Below are 14,694 nucleotides of genomic sequence, written 5' to 3'. Positions count from 1 at the left end.
CGGGTACGCCGCGGATGCCGCACAAGCCGAAATGGAAACTTACTTCTTCCATTCCAAACTCTTCCCCTTCTAAGCAAGGTTGCAACACCCGCTCAGTGGATGACTGCTTCGTAGGCAGGCATCACTTACACCACGTCTGCTTTCGCTGTGATGGGCGACTGCCTCGCCTATGAGCGTTCAGTCGGCCTGCGGAATTCGTCGCACTCCTCGTCGGCGCCAATCTGTCCCCAGAGCCTAAGTCTTGAAGGATACCCACTTGACGCCGTGTTTGCGGTCACTTGGTCGAGTATTTGCCTTATACGACCCGTTGGAAATATTTGGACTGCTAGGTTCTCTCCGACCATGCGACATCCGACGTCGCAGATGGCTCGGCCGCCTGCTGACGCAGCAGGAAGCGAGCTTGGACGAGATGCGCTTCGCAGGAAGACCGCCTGCAAATGATGGCTCGAGTCATCCTCACCAGAACGTGGACTGCGCTAGCAATTGGCCGCTGGGGACCGTTGCCGAGTTTGGAGAGCCTGGCATGTAAGGACGAGCATCGACGGCCGGAAAGAGGCAGGGACATCATCCTTACGAAGGCAATGAGCAGGTCATAGTACGGTTGTGGGGAAGCGCTGATGTTTGACAACAGCAGAGTAAGTATGGCCGGACGTGGAGGACTGTGCGGCTTGTTGTCAAGGCCATCATGGCTTAAATCTTGAGTCGACGGGAGGATTATACCTGTGAAGAGCAGAGATCCGACGAGCGGTGTCATTGCACGCAACAGCCAAGGCAATGATAGAGGCTGTTTTCGTAGCCACGCTTCTATTACTCACTGTTTTCTTCCCACGCAGATGGTTCTTAAAGATGTTCTATCATCCATTGAAATTGTCTTTCACTTTTACACCCGGAATCCGATTATAGATAGATTGCAGAGCGTTGGAAGAACAAAGAGAAGAACTCCAGCTATGACGATTGACAAAACCAAAGCTCCTAATTTCCTAGAGATTCACATACTGGTTTATCACACCGAGCTCACTTTAGATGATCTTCCAGGCGGGAAGTGAGGGTTAGGTGAGCCAAGCTGGGACATCAGCAAACATGAATCAAGTGTGGGATGAGATTCTCCCACGCGAGTCTGCGCCTACAGTAGATATCAGATGCCAGAAGCCAATATAAAAGCGTCATGGATCGGAGTGGCGTTTTGCTCGATTGTGCTTCGCCATCGGAATCCAGGCTGGCGGGCTGCATTATCTTTTGGTCGCGTTGCGCGCTTTAGCGAGGATCCTCTTGCTGCAGGGGCTCCCCGTATCTATGCAACGCTACGCTTTGAGTGCGTTTCACTCGTGCTTTCCGTTTGCGGAGCCCGGATGGTGCAGATGTCTTCGAGGCTCACCAGCAACGCGGGCTCAGCACGAAAGAATCTAGGCCACGGACCACGGGGTTCTTCTCCTTGTTCTTCCTAGTCCCTTTTCTAGTCTTGACATCGGACGGAAACCAGCCCATTACGTGCTTTGGCCAGCCCCACCAAAAATTCGCCATCTCCCGCAGAGCTACCAGACGTGTCGCGGTCGGTTCCTGTCATCAAGGGAGAGAGTTCCCGTCACCACCCAGAACCATGGCTCCATCTCTTCTGGACCGCCAATACACAATGTAATTAATACTTCACCTCGCGCCGCTCCGCCATTGCTTCTCTCGAAGAAAACTCCCCAGCATCTGCTTGCCTTCAAACTGATAAGCCATGTCCACCTCAGGATCACCACTCTCTGCCTCCCTCCCCCCTCTGGTTTTCGGGACTGCCACTTTCAACTATCAGGCAAGATCCGCCTCTTCTCCCTCATTGACTCGATGGTTAACATTGATCTTTAGTACAATGTAGACCCATACGCACTGGGCCCGACAGCACTTGTTCAGAAGGCCCTCGCCCATGGAGTCCATGCTTTTGACACGTCGCCATACTACGGGCCCGCCGAAGAGATACTTGGGACAGCCCTTGACACCGACCTTGTTCGCAGACGTTATCCCCGGGAGCACTATTTCATCCTGACAAAGGTCGGCCGGATATCCGGTGACGTCTTCGACTACTCTCCCGCATGGATCCGGCAGAGCGTGCAACGGAGTTGCAAGCGGCTCAGGACCAATTACCTGGACGTGGTCTACTGCCACGATTGCGAGTTCGTCTCCCCCGAGGAAGTCTTGGGCGCTATCCGCGAGCTACGGCGCATACGAGACGAAGCAGGAACTCTCAAATATGTGGGGATCTCGGGTTACCCCGTGCCCGTGCTCTGCGAGCTGGCCGAGATGATCTTGCGAGAGACAGGAGAACCGCTTGATATCGTCCAGTCGTATGCGAACTTCACCCTCCAGAACACCCGACTCCTCTCTGAGGGTTTGCAGCGACTCGTTACCGCAGGTGTCGACGTCGTCACAAATGCTAGTCCTTTGGGCATGGGTCTACTAAGGTCCACCGGCCCTCCTCTGGGTGCAATGGGCAACTGGCATCCTGCACCAGACGGCCTGCGAGAAGTGTGCAGCAATGCTGCAAAGTGGGCCGAGGCGAAGGGCGAAAAGCTCGAGGTTGTCGCCGTGAGATTCGCTCTGGAAAATTGGCTCCGTGAAGGTGCCAAAGTGGGAACTCTGGGCAGTCCCCTGAATGAGGCTGATACATATGGCCACGCCCTCAACCTCCCGCGAGAAAAGCTCGGCGTCAGTGTAATGGGTGTGAGCAAAATCGAAGAGCTCGACGAGACCTTGCGAGTTTGGCGAAGCGTTCTCGACGGACTGGCCGATGACCTTGATGTCGAGCCAGGCACAATTACTCCCTCTGAGGCGGTCAGCGACCATGAATGGTCCCTCGCACGTCGGCAAACCATTCGCGAACTTGCCACAGGCATACGGGAGATCATTGGTGATCAATGGGTCGATTATGCCTGGGCTTCACCTGACCCCGGCTTTGTCAACCAGAAAAAGTCGAATTCTGTCGTGGGGGATGCGGGAGTCAAGCCTGCGCCCGATACAGCAATGCTCACGCCACCGTCCGAGGCAGATGATGATGGAGTCGCGGCAGATGTCCCTCCTTTGTGATCCGGAATATCGTTGCCAAGTCATGGATATCTGCATACCATGAAGTAGAATACGTTTGTTTACTTCATAGTGCCGCTACCGGCTTTGCTTGCCCAAGTTAACATTATCAGCGACAAAACACGACGGTTACGACGACACTGTTACAGCAGGCCAAACTAGAATCCGGCATATCTCAGATCGTACAGACAACTCCCAGGAAGCAAACGAGAAGGTCTGTCGCATTGTCTTGCTTTTTCGCTTCCGTTGTTGCGGCATACCTCCACACAATTCGAGGTCTGAGGACTTCAAGATCAGCGAATCAAGTCCTCTCCGATCACAAGCGCACAGCGATACCAACCAAGACGTTGCCGGCCCATTTTTGGGGGAGATGACAACTGCTCTTCACATCCACGCACGACCACGATGTTAACTCACGCCTTTGCATTTCTTGCAGCGGAGGCCTCCGCCATCTTGGAGATATCGCAGGCGTGGCCCACGCCGGGAGTCCGAGGTAGGAGGAGAGTCCACCCTACTCGCATAACCTATAGGGTGCAACTCCCAACGTCGATCGATGCCCTGCCTCTGCACAAGTCCTCAGAATCCAGAAATCGGGCGGACGATTCGCAAAACGTCAGCCAACGAACCATACTCCCAATGTGCAAGAACGGCTTTTGTCTTGAAGCATATGGTTCCGAGAAGTCCATCAAATGAGGTAGAGGCAGAGTCTCCCATTTTCGACGCCACTCAAGAGCTCGGTACATATGAGCGGAGTTGACGCCATGGGATTCTGAACTATGCAAGTACCCCTTATGCGTGGAGCGAGACGATATTCTTGGGCTAGATATCCAGGCGTACGTGCGCACGTCCGTCCAGAATGATTCTGTTGACCCACCCGAGGAGATACGACCAGATCCATGATATAATATCCGATCCTCCCACTTGGGAACGGTAAGACTGTTACTGGCTGCTGGATTCGTCCCAGACACACTTACCTGATATCGGCCTGGGAAAGGGTGATGTTACTGCTATTGGTGTTCCTCCTCGGATCTGATCTCTGCTACGCGCATCATCAATGGCCCTCTCCTGAGAAATTGGCTTATACAACCGGGAAGGAATTGAGGGGTGGTACGTGCTTGGATCATTCACGGTGCCTTCTCTCTATGGTCTCGGTGTTTGTCAGTGCCCATGGGGCCGGAATCGTGAAAAAAGAAAGACAGTGGAGCTCGGTTCGTAAAAGGCAATGGTTTTTGAAGGGCAGTCATGCCTTTGGTCTCGATACAGCATCAACTTGTCTGGTTTTGCATCGTTTGGCTTGAGACCCTCTTCGTCCTCGACTGGGTATGGCGGGTACTGGCTCGGGCTCCGCATACGGTAGCTTGTATTGCTTTCCGACAGCTCACATGTCCAATTCTAAGGTCTCCGTGATCTCTGCGCGAGAGAAGCCTTGTTTCACTGACGACCACAGTTTCTGCCTACTACTTTGTATTGCTCTTGACCGTATTAGAGTCGTTTCAACATCTGCGGCTGTCATAATCTGCACCATGACAATTCATCCTGCTACAATAGATCCCAATTCTGATGCCCTCACCACAGAACATCCTCCCCGAGACATCGTCAAGGGACAATAGATTTCCAATGCCCTGTGCATCATATAAGTCCATGTTCCCTGATCCCGCCGTGGAAGGCTTCGCTGAGTCCTTCTTCCAGGATCGTAGTTGCTTGTGCACATGAAGTCGATGACACGGGCTAGGATCACTGGATCGTCATCTGGGAATTCAATCTTGCCGGATGTTGCTTCCTGTGAGAACTCACCGTGATTTCTACGTAAATAGTGCTCCTGACACCGACTTACCTCAAAAGCTCCATTGCACGCAGCACGTAACATCGGGGACGCACCGGAAATGGCAAGGCGATGAACTTTGAACTCAGCATCCTTGCAGGTGATCTTGAAGTCGGATAAGATACTTTCTCTCAGAAAGTGGAGGTACGCACTAGCGGTCACTTCGGCCATGTCGCCAGATGTCTTGAAGAATTGAGATGAACTAGGACAGGTTGTAGAGGGGGTGGAAGAGAAGCTGCCAAAATGCGAAAGGATCAAGGTGCTAGGGAAGGGCTGGCAGTGAAGTGCACGGCGAAAGGTGGTGAATGCCTGAACGTCGCTGCTCGGAAGTCAGTACTTTACCACTCACAATTGTCACGAAGGGCAGGAGGACTTAACATATTTCGTTCTCGTTCCACTAAACGACCTGTTTTATGTACTCAACACCACAACAGCACACAAGCGGGACGCCCAGAGGTAAAAAAGCACGGAGTACCTGAAGACCCTCATAATACCAGGCTGCCCATGTGCTTTTCAGGAAGACATGCGCCACCACACGTCTGGAAAGATAGCCTCGTCTAATAGTTCTGGGTCCTTCACCTAATTCATTCAATTGAACTCTTGTCTTCCGCCTTCATACCGATATTGATCTGCTCGCTGATTGAACAACACAACTCGCAATTCTGTGTTGCAGAATCTCCGTGGCAACCTCCCCCATGGCCATCTTTTCCGGGCCGGGTCTTGCAAGTTTAGCCATAGATGAAGTACTAAGCAGGGTTCTAGGAGATATTGCCACCGTTGATCATCGTTGTCCGTTCAGTCCCGCAAAGGTTGCTACCTCGTTGAAGATTTTCTCGGCCGACGTTGGCCTTGGTTCCCCGACACTGTGCCCGAGCGCAATATCCACATATTGACTTGTCAGGTGCGATTCCAACCCTGGTCGGCCTGTAAAGGCAAGAGCAGTTCAGATCGAGTTCAATATTGACCTGCCTTACGGTCTCTTTTCTGATGCGATCCTCGTAGTCCCCACCAAAACCGTCGAGCAGCAAAGGCATGTAGACTTTCCAGATGCTACGCTCATGGTCTTCAAGCACTTTGACGGTCTCGCGTTTGGCAGAGAGCAGGTCGTGGTTCCTGACGCAAAGTGTTGTGACGGGGATGCGCAGGTGTTGATCGTCTGTGTGGGTAGATTCATACATGATCCGAAGCGGCTCCTGCCATTGTCGCAGAGTTCACATTAGCGAAAGAGCTCAGCGAACAAGAACAGGGCCCAAAGGGCTACAGGAATGGAGGCCGTTCCACATAGCTAGATCCTCGAATTCACTTAGAGGACGAAGCTGTCAGGAACATTTCGTCCAAGAGGAAACGGTGGCAGATGCAAACCGAGTTATTGGTTTCGTCGGGGCCATGAGATAGTCTGCAAAGACAGCACACTTACCGCAAAACCTTCCTCTGAGAACACTGTACGTGCGTCTGCCATGAATCTTTCTGCAGCTAGCACCTTCAGATCCTCGACCCCGAGCATGTCGGCGCACTTGTAGACAAGAGCATTTGTCTTCAGTACTTCAAAGACTGTCGGGCCGTCGGGAGTGCTGCTTGAAGCGGCCGCCTTCTCGTCTGCTGCGGCCTGGGTTGTAGCTGACAGATACTCGACTTGGTCAGGAAGGAGGAAGGCGGGGATTTGTCTTTCGTTGTAATCGCCTGTGTACATGAAGAGGACGACCCGACTGACGGTCTCAGGATCATCTTCTGAGAGGTCGATCTTTCGTGAAGCGGTTTCCTAACGCACAAATCAGCTTCACCTCCATGTTTCTGTGCTATAACCCGCCTCAAAGCCACCGTTACAGGCAGCTCGTAGCATCGTTGACCCAGAACAGACAACCGCCCTATGGACTCTGAAGTTTGCCCCCCGGCAGGTGATGGAGAAATCCGAGTAGTCCCCTGACTTGAGAAGATCAAGGTATGCGTTGGGATGGACGCCAGCCATGATTACGAATGCTTCCGGGCTACGACTTGGTGTGGAAAACAGAGGTTGCCTTGAAAGGTGGAGAGAATTGAGCCATCCATCTAGCAGGCAGTCGGATCACGACTTGGCCTTCGGTCTTCAAAGTAGGTGCGACATCACAAAACAGAGACGGGGCAAGTGCTGCCAATGGTGCCAGTGCTGCACCATGAAGGAGCGAAGTCGACTCACACAGGTCCGACTGCAGGTGTTTATGTACAGCGCGCCTGATCATACCGTAGCCCAGTAGGCGTCTTCATTCAAGCGAAGAAATGTGACTCTGAAGAAAGGCATGAAGGGTATCTTCCCAGCAGCAACCAAGATTACGCCCACGACGCCGGCCTACTCGCAGAAGTATTTTTCTTGCTTCGTGAATCTGCTCGAACTTAGGAGCCCGTCATCTCTCCACGTCAACAACAACGCCTTTTTCGACAGCCCAATCAACTACGCCTTGGACCGTCCACCTTCCCTCCTGAAACTTCTTCCACCAGGCATCCTCCCCCACTACATCGCCAATGGCATCCTCCAACCCCCTGACACCAATCATGCCTTCTTTCTCCCTCCACCGCCTCTCAGCCTCCTCACCAGCCTTCTTGACCATCATGTCTTCGTCTTCCGCCCTGTACAGATCGCACTTGTCACATTCTGTGCACCGCTGGCCGGGCATAGGCCGAAAATGTTCGCAGAAGTGTCTGTAGCCTTCGCCTCCCTCAGTGTTATTACCCGCTTTTCCAATATTCTTCCGACATAGATAGCACATAGAGTAGCCGCACACGCAAGTTAATTTATTGCAGCCACTCGATTTCACGAAAGCTGTGCCACAGCGCGGGCAAATGCGTTTGACCGCAGCAGTACGAGCTGCTTCGACGGTTGTGCGCAGGGAGACAATCAACGGTTCATGACAGACGTGTGGGTCGTGCCATGCTTTTTGGCATTTGAGGCAGGATTTTCGTAAACATGATGGGTTTTGGCAGACGAAACGGGTTGTCCGGGCTTTAAGCGCGAGATTGGCGAGCGCTGTATAGAACAGAGTGGTGAAATAGGTGGGAAAGAGGAGGAAGAAAGGCAGGAGGAAGAGTATAGTCGCAGGAAGTAGCTCGAGAAGTAGGATGACAATGATGGTGTGGATTCCCGTGACGGGTTTCCGTATGCGCCATTGTATAGCCGCTGCGGCGCCGGTGTCGTAGGTCTGTTCGGCTTCGGCGTATGGGCAAAATGGGCAGCGGACAAGGGAGAGAGCAGAACGCTCCAGATTATGTTCGGCAAGTCTGTCCTCAAAGCGGTTCCATGTCTCGCCGCTGGCCTTTGGGTCGCGGAGACTGAGAGAGCGTTGGACCAGATGGTGCGGGACGTGGCCGTCACAATCATCGTCCGCTAGGCATTTCAGCGTCCCGTGCTCGATGTCGATCGACTTTGCCCAGCCCTGTCCGAAAAGAGCTTCATTGAGCGTTCGCCGGATGCAGTCCAGGCAGATGACATGATTAGATCGAGTACAGACCGAGGCATCCTCGAAGGTGACATCGTTATAGCAGACCCGGCATTCGAAGAGGGCACCGGCTTCCTCCGCCTCCTTCAGGTTGAGTGCTTGGGCCACTTCGAAGTCGGACACCTTCTGGTCTCTGGGTTTTCGAGGGGATTGAGCCGGGACACTGAAGAGTTGTGACAGCTCCTGGTCGAGCTCATCATTGCCTGTAGTGATCAGTCTCGGCCATTCGGGCCCCGCCTTCGATCTGTCCAACAACACCGCTGGAACTTCGCTTGGCGACCGTCTCTTCTTGAGGAAGTTTGCAAGGGCGAATTTCCACGATCTACCAGCAAGGCCCTGTAGCGTCGGCCTCGCATTCGCATAGGAGAAGTTGACCTCAGCAAGCACGGCGTCCACGGCATTCCTGCTCAAAGCGCCGAATTCGAGGCCCGCGATCCATTTCACGGCATCGACATAGTCCTTCGCCCTGAACTGTTCTTCTGCTGAGATCGGTTCGTCCAGACCCCTAGGTGGTACGTTCATACGGCCCTTAGCCCATCCCGCCTTGTACTTGTACAGTTGTTCTATGCATATTGGCAGTCTGCTATCGCCATCGAACCGGAGAAGTAGTTCGCGGAGGACTTCGACCTTGACGTCTGGAAAGAAATCAGCAAGGACCTGGAGGTCCTTGTTCAGGGCAACTGAGGGGTCTTCGTCTTCCTTCTGCGGTGTGAAACACTCCTTCGAGCCTGGTCGGAATGGATTCTTTCGAAGAACTTCAGCGAGGGCCGAACTCGGCGACGTTGGACGTGGATCGAGATTCGAGGACGGGGTCTTGGAACGAGGACCGGGGGAGGGGGGTTTGGACCTGACAGAGCGTTTGGACGTGCTCGAGTACAGCCACATTACACTGATTTCGCAGTGGCTCGCTCAACATCATTGCAAAGCGATTAACAACCAGATGACGCCCAAAATAACATTATCATGTGGGAAAATTAGGCATCACCATTCCCTCCACGCATGTAGGTATGAGTAAGGCTGGTAAGGAAAGACGTTTGAGCGACAATTGGGTGTCGCCTCCCCGACGTCAATCCGGTTTTGGCGTGTCTCGGAGCGGAAACGGAGTATTTTCCTGACAAGCCTGCTTTACGAGCTACGAAACACGCAACTAACATTTCACAACTCAGTTCACTACGCAAAAAGCGCGCAAAAAGCACAGAGTCTGAACCCATCAAGTCCATCAATCAAGCGCCTCCAAAAAAAAATCCAAAAAGGGGCTTCGTCGGGATTCGAACCCGAGGCCTGTCACAGTTCATGGCTTTTTCAACCAGAGGCCGCAGCGCCCGAAGCGACAATCATACCACTAGACCACGAAGCCTGGAGATCTCTGTTCGTTTCGAACACGAAAATTGAAGAATTTTCAAAGTATACAATATATATGAAATCTTTTTCAGCCTCAAGTGGGTTTTATGTGCGACGCCTCCCGGCTGCGGCGGCAATCCCCGAAAGACCTGTGACTACTTCGTAGACTACCTTCGTATGTAGTTCCTACGAACGTATCGCCCCTCAATGCGAGGGTGTCAACATCGATATTAGCCCCCCAGGAGATCTCGTTGACAGTTTACAGCGATGAGATCATTTTGTAACCTTAGCCTTATCCCAAAACTCTGTTGTTGCCGAACCTACAGTTGATGCTGCCTGAAACATAATCTACAACTTAGGCTTGGGGGAACCCAGAAGCTCAGCTCCAGCGCCGGCAATACATAGCTTGCCAGTCTCCTTGACTTTAGTCTGAAAGATGACCTTGTTGCCCTCCTTCCACATCTCTGTCACCAAGGTCTGGCCGGGAATGACAGTACCAGCGAAGCGGACCTTGATATTCTTGAACAAGCCGTAAGTCTCGACGATATGCTTGCCGCTGAAGCCGAAGAAGCAGAGACCATGTAGGATGGGCTCCTTGAAACCGCCAACTTTGCTAAACTCGGGGTCAATGTGCAAAGGGTTGCGGTCACCATTCAGTCTGTAAAGAGCAGCCTGATCCTCTGAGGTCTTCTCCTCCACGACCGCATCGGGCGACCGCTTGGGCGGCTGGTAGATTGCGGTGGCGTTACCACGGTTGGTACCATTCTTGGGCCCTCCGAACCCGCCAGAGCCTCGGACGAAGACGGTCGATTCGTTGTAAAAGACATCTTCACCCGTCTTCGCATCCTTGGTGACCGTACCGGTCACGACAATACCAGCCTTTCCCTTGTCGACAACCTCGACCAGTTTGGGGTAAGAAACCAGCTTGGCAGCAGTGGGGATGGGGTATTTCCGAATTTCGAGATATTGCTCCCCGTGTAGAAGCATCATGGGTGAAAAGTTGGGAAGGACCTCGTCCATCGAGAAAGGTGCAACAGCGCCGAAGTAAGGAATCACACCGAATGTGGGGAGGACCTGGAAGTTGTCGTCATTCTCGTATACCAGAGGTAGTTGTGTTCGCTTCGCATTGAGTGACAAGTTGTATAGGATAACGTCTCTGTCGTCGTAGACGAATTCGGTGCCGGTGGCTTGAGCTGTCTTCGCCTTTTCGATGGCAGCCATATAATCGGTACCAGAAGCTGCGCCATCAGACTTCTTGCTCTTGTTCTCCATGTTGGCCATAATGGACTTGAGACCATCTTGGGCAGACTCTGGATGGTCGGCTCGGCCATCGTCAAAGTTGACGATCTTTCCCCATTGCGAGACGACATGCTCTGGGGTCAGTCTGACGTCTACGGGGAAGCCATGGCCGCCTGATCTCTGCCATCGTGTCCGTGCTTGCCAGCCGCTGCCGACCTCGAAGAGGAGCCCTGTTGGTGGGTCTGGCACCTTGTCCGAACATAGGGCAAGCACGAGAGGAGCGACATACTCGGGCCTGAATAGCTGCACCAATTCCTCGGGAAGGATACTTCGAGTCATTTGCGTACCGGCATTTGGTGCAATAGTATTGACAAAGATGTTGTTCTTGCGGCCTTCAAGAGCGAGGGCTCGAGAGAACCCGAGGATACCGAGTTTCTGGTTGTGTTAGTCGATGCCCAACTCGAGGTCTGAGACACTTACAGCAGCAGCATAGTTGGCTTGGCCAAAATTGCCGTAGATACCGCTCGTGCTGGTCGTGTTGACGATACGACCATACTTCTGCTTGACCATATAAGGGTATGCTGCCTTGGTTACCTTGTACGTGCCACGGAGATGAACAGCGATAATTTCATCCCATTGCTTGTCATCCATGTTGGCGAACGCTTTGTCTCGTAGTATACCAGCGTTGTTGATCAGAATGTCGACTCTGCCGAATGTATCGATAGCCGTCTTGACGACAGCATCTCCGTCCTCAACTGAAGCCTTATTGCCAACGGCTTTACCACCGAGTTTCTGGATTTCTTGCACGACGGTGTCTGGGTTCATAAGATCGTTCACCACGACGGACGCACCGAGCTTGGCGAAGGCAAGTGCATAACCTCGCCCAAGGCTAGGTATGTTAGTACTAACACGTCAGACGGAGCAATAGGTCGACATACCCGGCACCGGCACCCGTGATCAAAACAACCTTTCCGTCAAAGCGGATATCCTCGCCCTGTTCATTGGGCGGTAGTTTAAGAGACTCCTCTGATTTTGTGACGAAATCAGCAACTCCAGTGGGATATTCTGGCTCAGAGAAATCGTTGACCTCGTCCCATTTCTTGAGGATTGCACCGGGCGTGTACGTCTCATCACACCGGAGCAGGAGACCTTTGGCCCGTTCCCATCGCAACTTGGCAATATGCCCGCCGCCGACCTCGAAAATTGAGCCGGAGGTGTGTGTATTGGAAGGGTGGACCAAAACAGCAACGAGGGGCACGACCCAGTCGGGCTTCAAGTTCGCCAAAACATCGGGAGGCATGACTGTCTCGGTCATTCGGCTGGCGGCAATTGGAGCAATGACGTTGCAAATGATGTTGTACTTGGCGCCTTCCTTTGCCAATGTCTCCGTGAAACCGACTTGAGCAAGTTTTGCCGCAGAGTAGTTGCACTGGCCAAAGCTGCCGAAGAGGCCAGCGGCGGAAGCAGTGTTGATGACCCGGCCGTACCTTTGTTTCCTGAAATATGGCCATGCAGCTCTTGCGCATTTGTATGCACCTTTCACGTGAACAGTGTTGATCAGATCCCAGTCAGAATCCTTCATGTTCTTGAAGCTGATGTCCCGTAGGATACCGGCATTGTTCAGGAGGACGTCGACACGCCCGAAGTTGTCAATGGCAGTTTTGATGATCTTGTCGCCATGTTCAACGCTGTCGTAATTGGCGACGGCCTTGCCACCAGCAGCCTTGATCTCGTCTACCACGGCATCTGCGGCCTGAAAGAACGTGGGTGAGTCACGAACTTGGATAAAGCATGTGACAATGAGCGACTCACCTTTGTGCCAGCACCGTCGCCCTTGAACGAGCCTCCCAGGTCATTGACCACGACATTGGCCCCTCTTGAGGCGAAGAAGAGGGCGTATGCCTTTCCCAGACCACCACCAGCTCCAGTGACAACCACGGTCTGGTTGTCGAAGCGTAATTCTTGCACCATCGTCACCTGGTTACTCGTCGCTCAAGGAATGCGCAATGGGTGCCTGCTCACACTTCAGACGTATAGAGGGGTCGGAAGGGGGAAGATATGGCGACAGTATAGACTACCACCGCAATAGCCAAATGGATGTGGCCAGGTACTGATGCCGGCAGGATGATGAATACGGCAGAGAGCGTTCACAACAGCTGAGCTTATGATTGAGGTAGGAAGACTGCGGAAATGTGCCATTGGCGAGCCTCGGTGTCGTCAGTACAAAACCAGCCGAGGCACATAATCACGTGATCTTAGAGTACCTCCCAGCCCCACGAAAACTTCTTCCGTTCCGTCCTCCTTCATCCATGCTCCAGCCATCGGTCAGCGAACACATCTCCGGCGAACACATCTCCGACAAAGCCCACCGGATCATGTCTAAGCCTTGCCTCCACATTTCCCCGATTACAGTCGGCATGTGAAGATTTGCGCACCCGGCCTTCTTACTGGGCAGCTGCTTCGACCACACGGAGGCAATAGAAAACACCTTGTTGGGCGAGGCTCTAGAAGGCCTAACATCGAGGTCAATGCCATCAGCGTAGATGAGCATCCCTTCACAGGCTATAGAAGAATAGTATGTACGATGGAGGTAGTTTTCCCGTAAAGGACCTCCCAAGAGTGCAGGTCGCGTCGCTGGAGCCTACTTACTCCGCTCGAATCCGGGCAATCTATATAATATCCGGCGTCAATGGACGTTTGCTCATATCGGTTTCTTTCGTGATTCGAAGTGCTGTACTCTTCCCAAGCCCATCAACAGGGGCTCAGTTGGAACTACAATAGACGCCGCAAAACATGCCTGAAATCATCGACGACAAAGCCCAGCACGTAGTGCCCTTTATATTGTCCTTGCTTTCCGAGCACCAGAAAGCACAGGCCACGTCCTCGAATCCACCACCTTTCTTCATCGGCCTCAACGGCGTCCAAGGCGCTGGGAAGACCGTCCTCGTCGACATCCTCAAGGAGACACTAACCTCCCCACCACACAATCTGCCGACAGTGGTCTTCTCGCTCGATGACCTGTACCTGACGCATGACGACCAGGTCGCTCTCGCTCGCGCCCACCCGGACAACCCACTCCTCCAGCACAGAGGGCAGCCATCGACGCATGACATCCCGCTGGCAAAGGCCGTGTTCGACAGTCTGAAGCACAACAAACCCACCAAGATCCCGCAGTACAACAAGGCCGCGTTTTCAGGCCAAGGCGACCGCGTCCCGGAGACGGAATGGGCAGAAGTCAACACGGACGCGTCGCACCCGGTCCGCGTCGTCCTGTTTGAAGGGTGGTGCGTCGGGTTCCGCCCCCTCTCACCCGAGGTTTTACAGCAGAAGCACGCCGCGGCCGTGGAAGCGTTGAAGACGGCAACTCCCCAATCGCCGTATCGCGGGCGTCTCGGCCACAACACGCTCAGCTCGGTCACGACGATCAACGAAGCGCTGCGCCAGTACGATGAGATCACGGCGCAGCTTGATGCCTTCGTGCACATCGACGCCCTCGACCCGCTGTACGTGTATAAGTGGCGGTTGGAACAGGAGGCCGGACTTCGTGCCTCGCGGGGGAGCGGAATGACGGACGAGCAAGTCCGCCATTTTGTCGATGGGTATTATCCCGCTTACGAGCTCTACACAGACACGTTGAGGAATGGGGTGTTCACGGGTGTCAAGGACGATTGGAGGGGGAGGCAATTGCGGTTGGTGGTCGGTGAGGATCGGAAGGTCAGGGACGTTATCAAGATATGAGGGACCTTTTTTCCCCACCATGAATGA

General features: G+C 53.4%; 6 protein-coding genes across 6 annotated transcripts; 2 read left to right on the top strand and 4 right to left on the bottom strand.

Annotated features, from left to right (window-relative positions):
- Positions 1-1,080: 1,080 nt before the first annotated feature.
- Positions 1,081-3,063, top strand: A1O7_05579 (alcohol dehydrogenase; the record flags this gene model as incomplete). Its single annotated transcript, XM_007759587.1, has 2 exons — positions 1,081-1,128; positions 1,849-3,063. The coding sequence occupies 2 exons, from the start codon at positions 1,081-1,083 to the stop codon at positions 3,061-3,063; spliced, it is 1,263 nt and encodes a 420-aa protein (XP_007757777.1).
- A 1,687-nt stretch (positions 3,064-4,750) lies between these two features.
- On the bottom strand, positions 4,751-5,053 carry A1O7_05578 (uncharacterized protein; the record flags this gene model as incomplete). The annotated part of the gene is made up of 2 exons (XM_007759586.1): positions 4,751-4,840; positions 4,895-5,053. Coding segments are annotated over 2 exons (249 nt in total), but the record flags the coding sequence as incomplete, so codon positions are not given.
- A 1,195-nt stretch (positions 5,054-6,248) lies between these two features.
- On the bottom strand, positions 6,249-6,848 carry A1O7_05577 (uncharacterized protein; the record flags this gene model as incomplete). The annotated part of the gene is made up of 3 exons (XM_007759585.1): positions 6,249-6,278; positions 6,300-6,641; positions 6,741-6,848. The coding sequence occupies 3 exons, from the start codon at positions 6,846-6,848 to the stop codon at positions 6,249-6,251; spliced, it is 480 nt and encodes a 159-aa protein (XP_007757775.1).
- A 412-nt stretch (positions 6,849-7,260) lies between these two features.
- On the bottom strand, positions 7,261-9,234 carry A1O7_05576 (uncharacterized protein; the record flags this gene model as incomplete). The annotated part of the gene is made up of 1 exon (XM_007759584.1): positions 7,261-9,234. The coding sequence occupies one exon, from the start codon at positions 9,232-9,234 to the stop codon at positions 7,261-7,263; it is 1,974 nt and encodes a 657-aa protein (XP_007757774.1).
- An 804-nt stretch (positions 9,235-10,038) lies between these two features.
- A1O7_05574 (peroxisomal hydratase-dehydrogenase-epimerase) lies at positions 10,039-12,900 on the bottom strand (the record flags this gene model as incomplete). The annotated part of the gene is made up of 4 exons (XM_007759583.1): positions 10,039-11,364; positions 11,410-11,818; positions 11,868-12,682; positions 12,742-12,900. 4 exons carry the CDS (start codon positions 12,898-12,900, stop codon positions 10,039-10,041), a joined length of 2,709 nt encoding a protein of 902 aa, XP_007757773.1.
- An 822-nt stretch (positions 12,901-13,722) lies between these two features.
- On the top strand, positions 13,723-14,667 carry A1O7_05573 (uncharacterized protein; the record flags this gene model as incomplete). Its single annotated transcript, XM_007759582.1, has 1 exon — positions 13,723-14,667. One exon carries the CDS (start codon positions 13,723-13,725, stop codon positions 14,665-14,667), a length of 945 nt encoding a protein of 314 aa, XP_007757772.1.
- Between the last annotated feature and the right edge of the window lie 27 nt (positions 14,668-14,694).

This window comes from Cladophialophora yegresii, assembly GCF_000585515.1.
Source record: "Cladophialophora yegresii CBS 114405 chromosome Unknown aczIN-supercont1.4, whole genome shotgun sequence".
Classification (NCBI taxonomy): Eukaryota; Fungi; Ascomycota; class Eurotiomycetes; order Chaetothyriales; family Herpotrichiellaceae; genus Cladophialophora; species Cladophialophora yegresii.
This window is presented reverse-complemented; position numbering and strand designations above follow the sequence as displayed.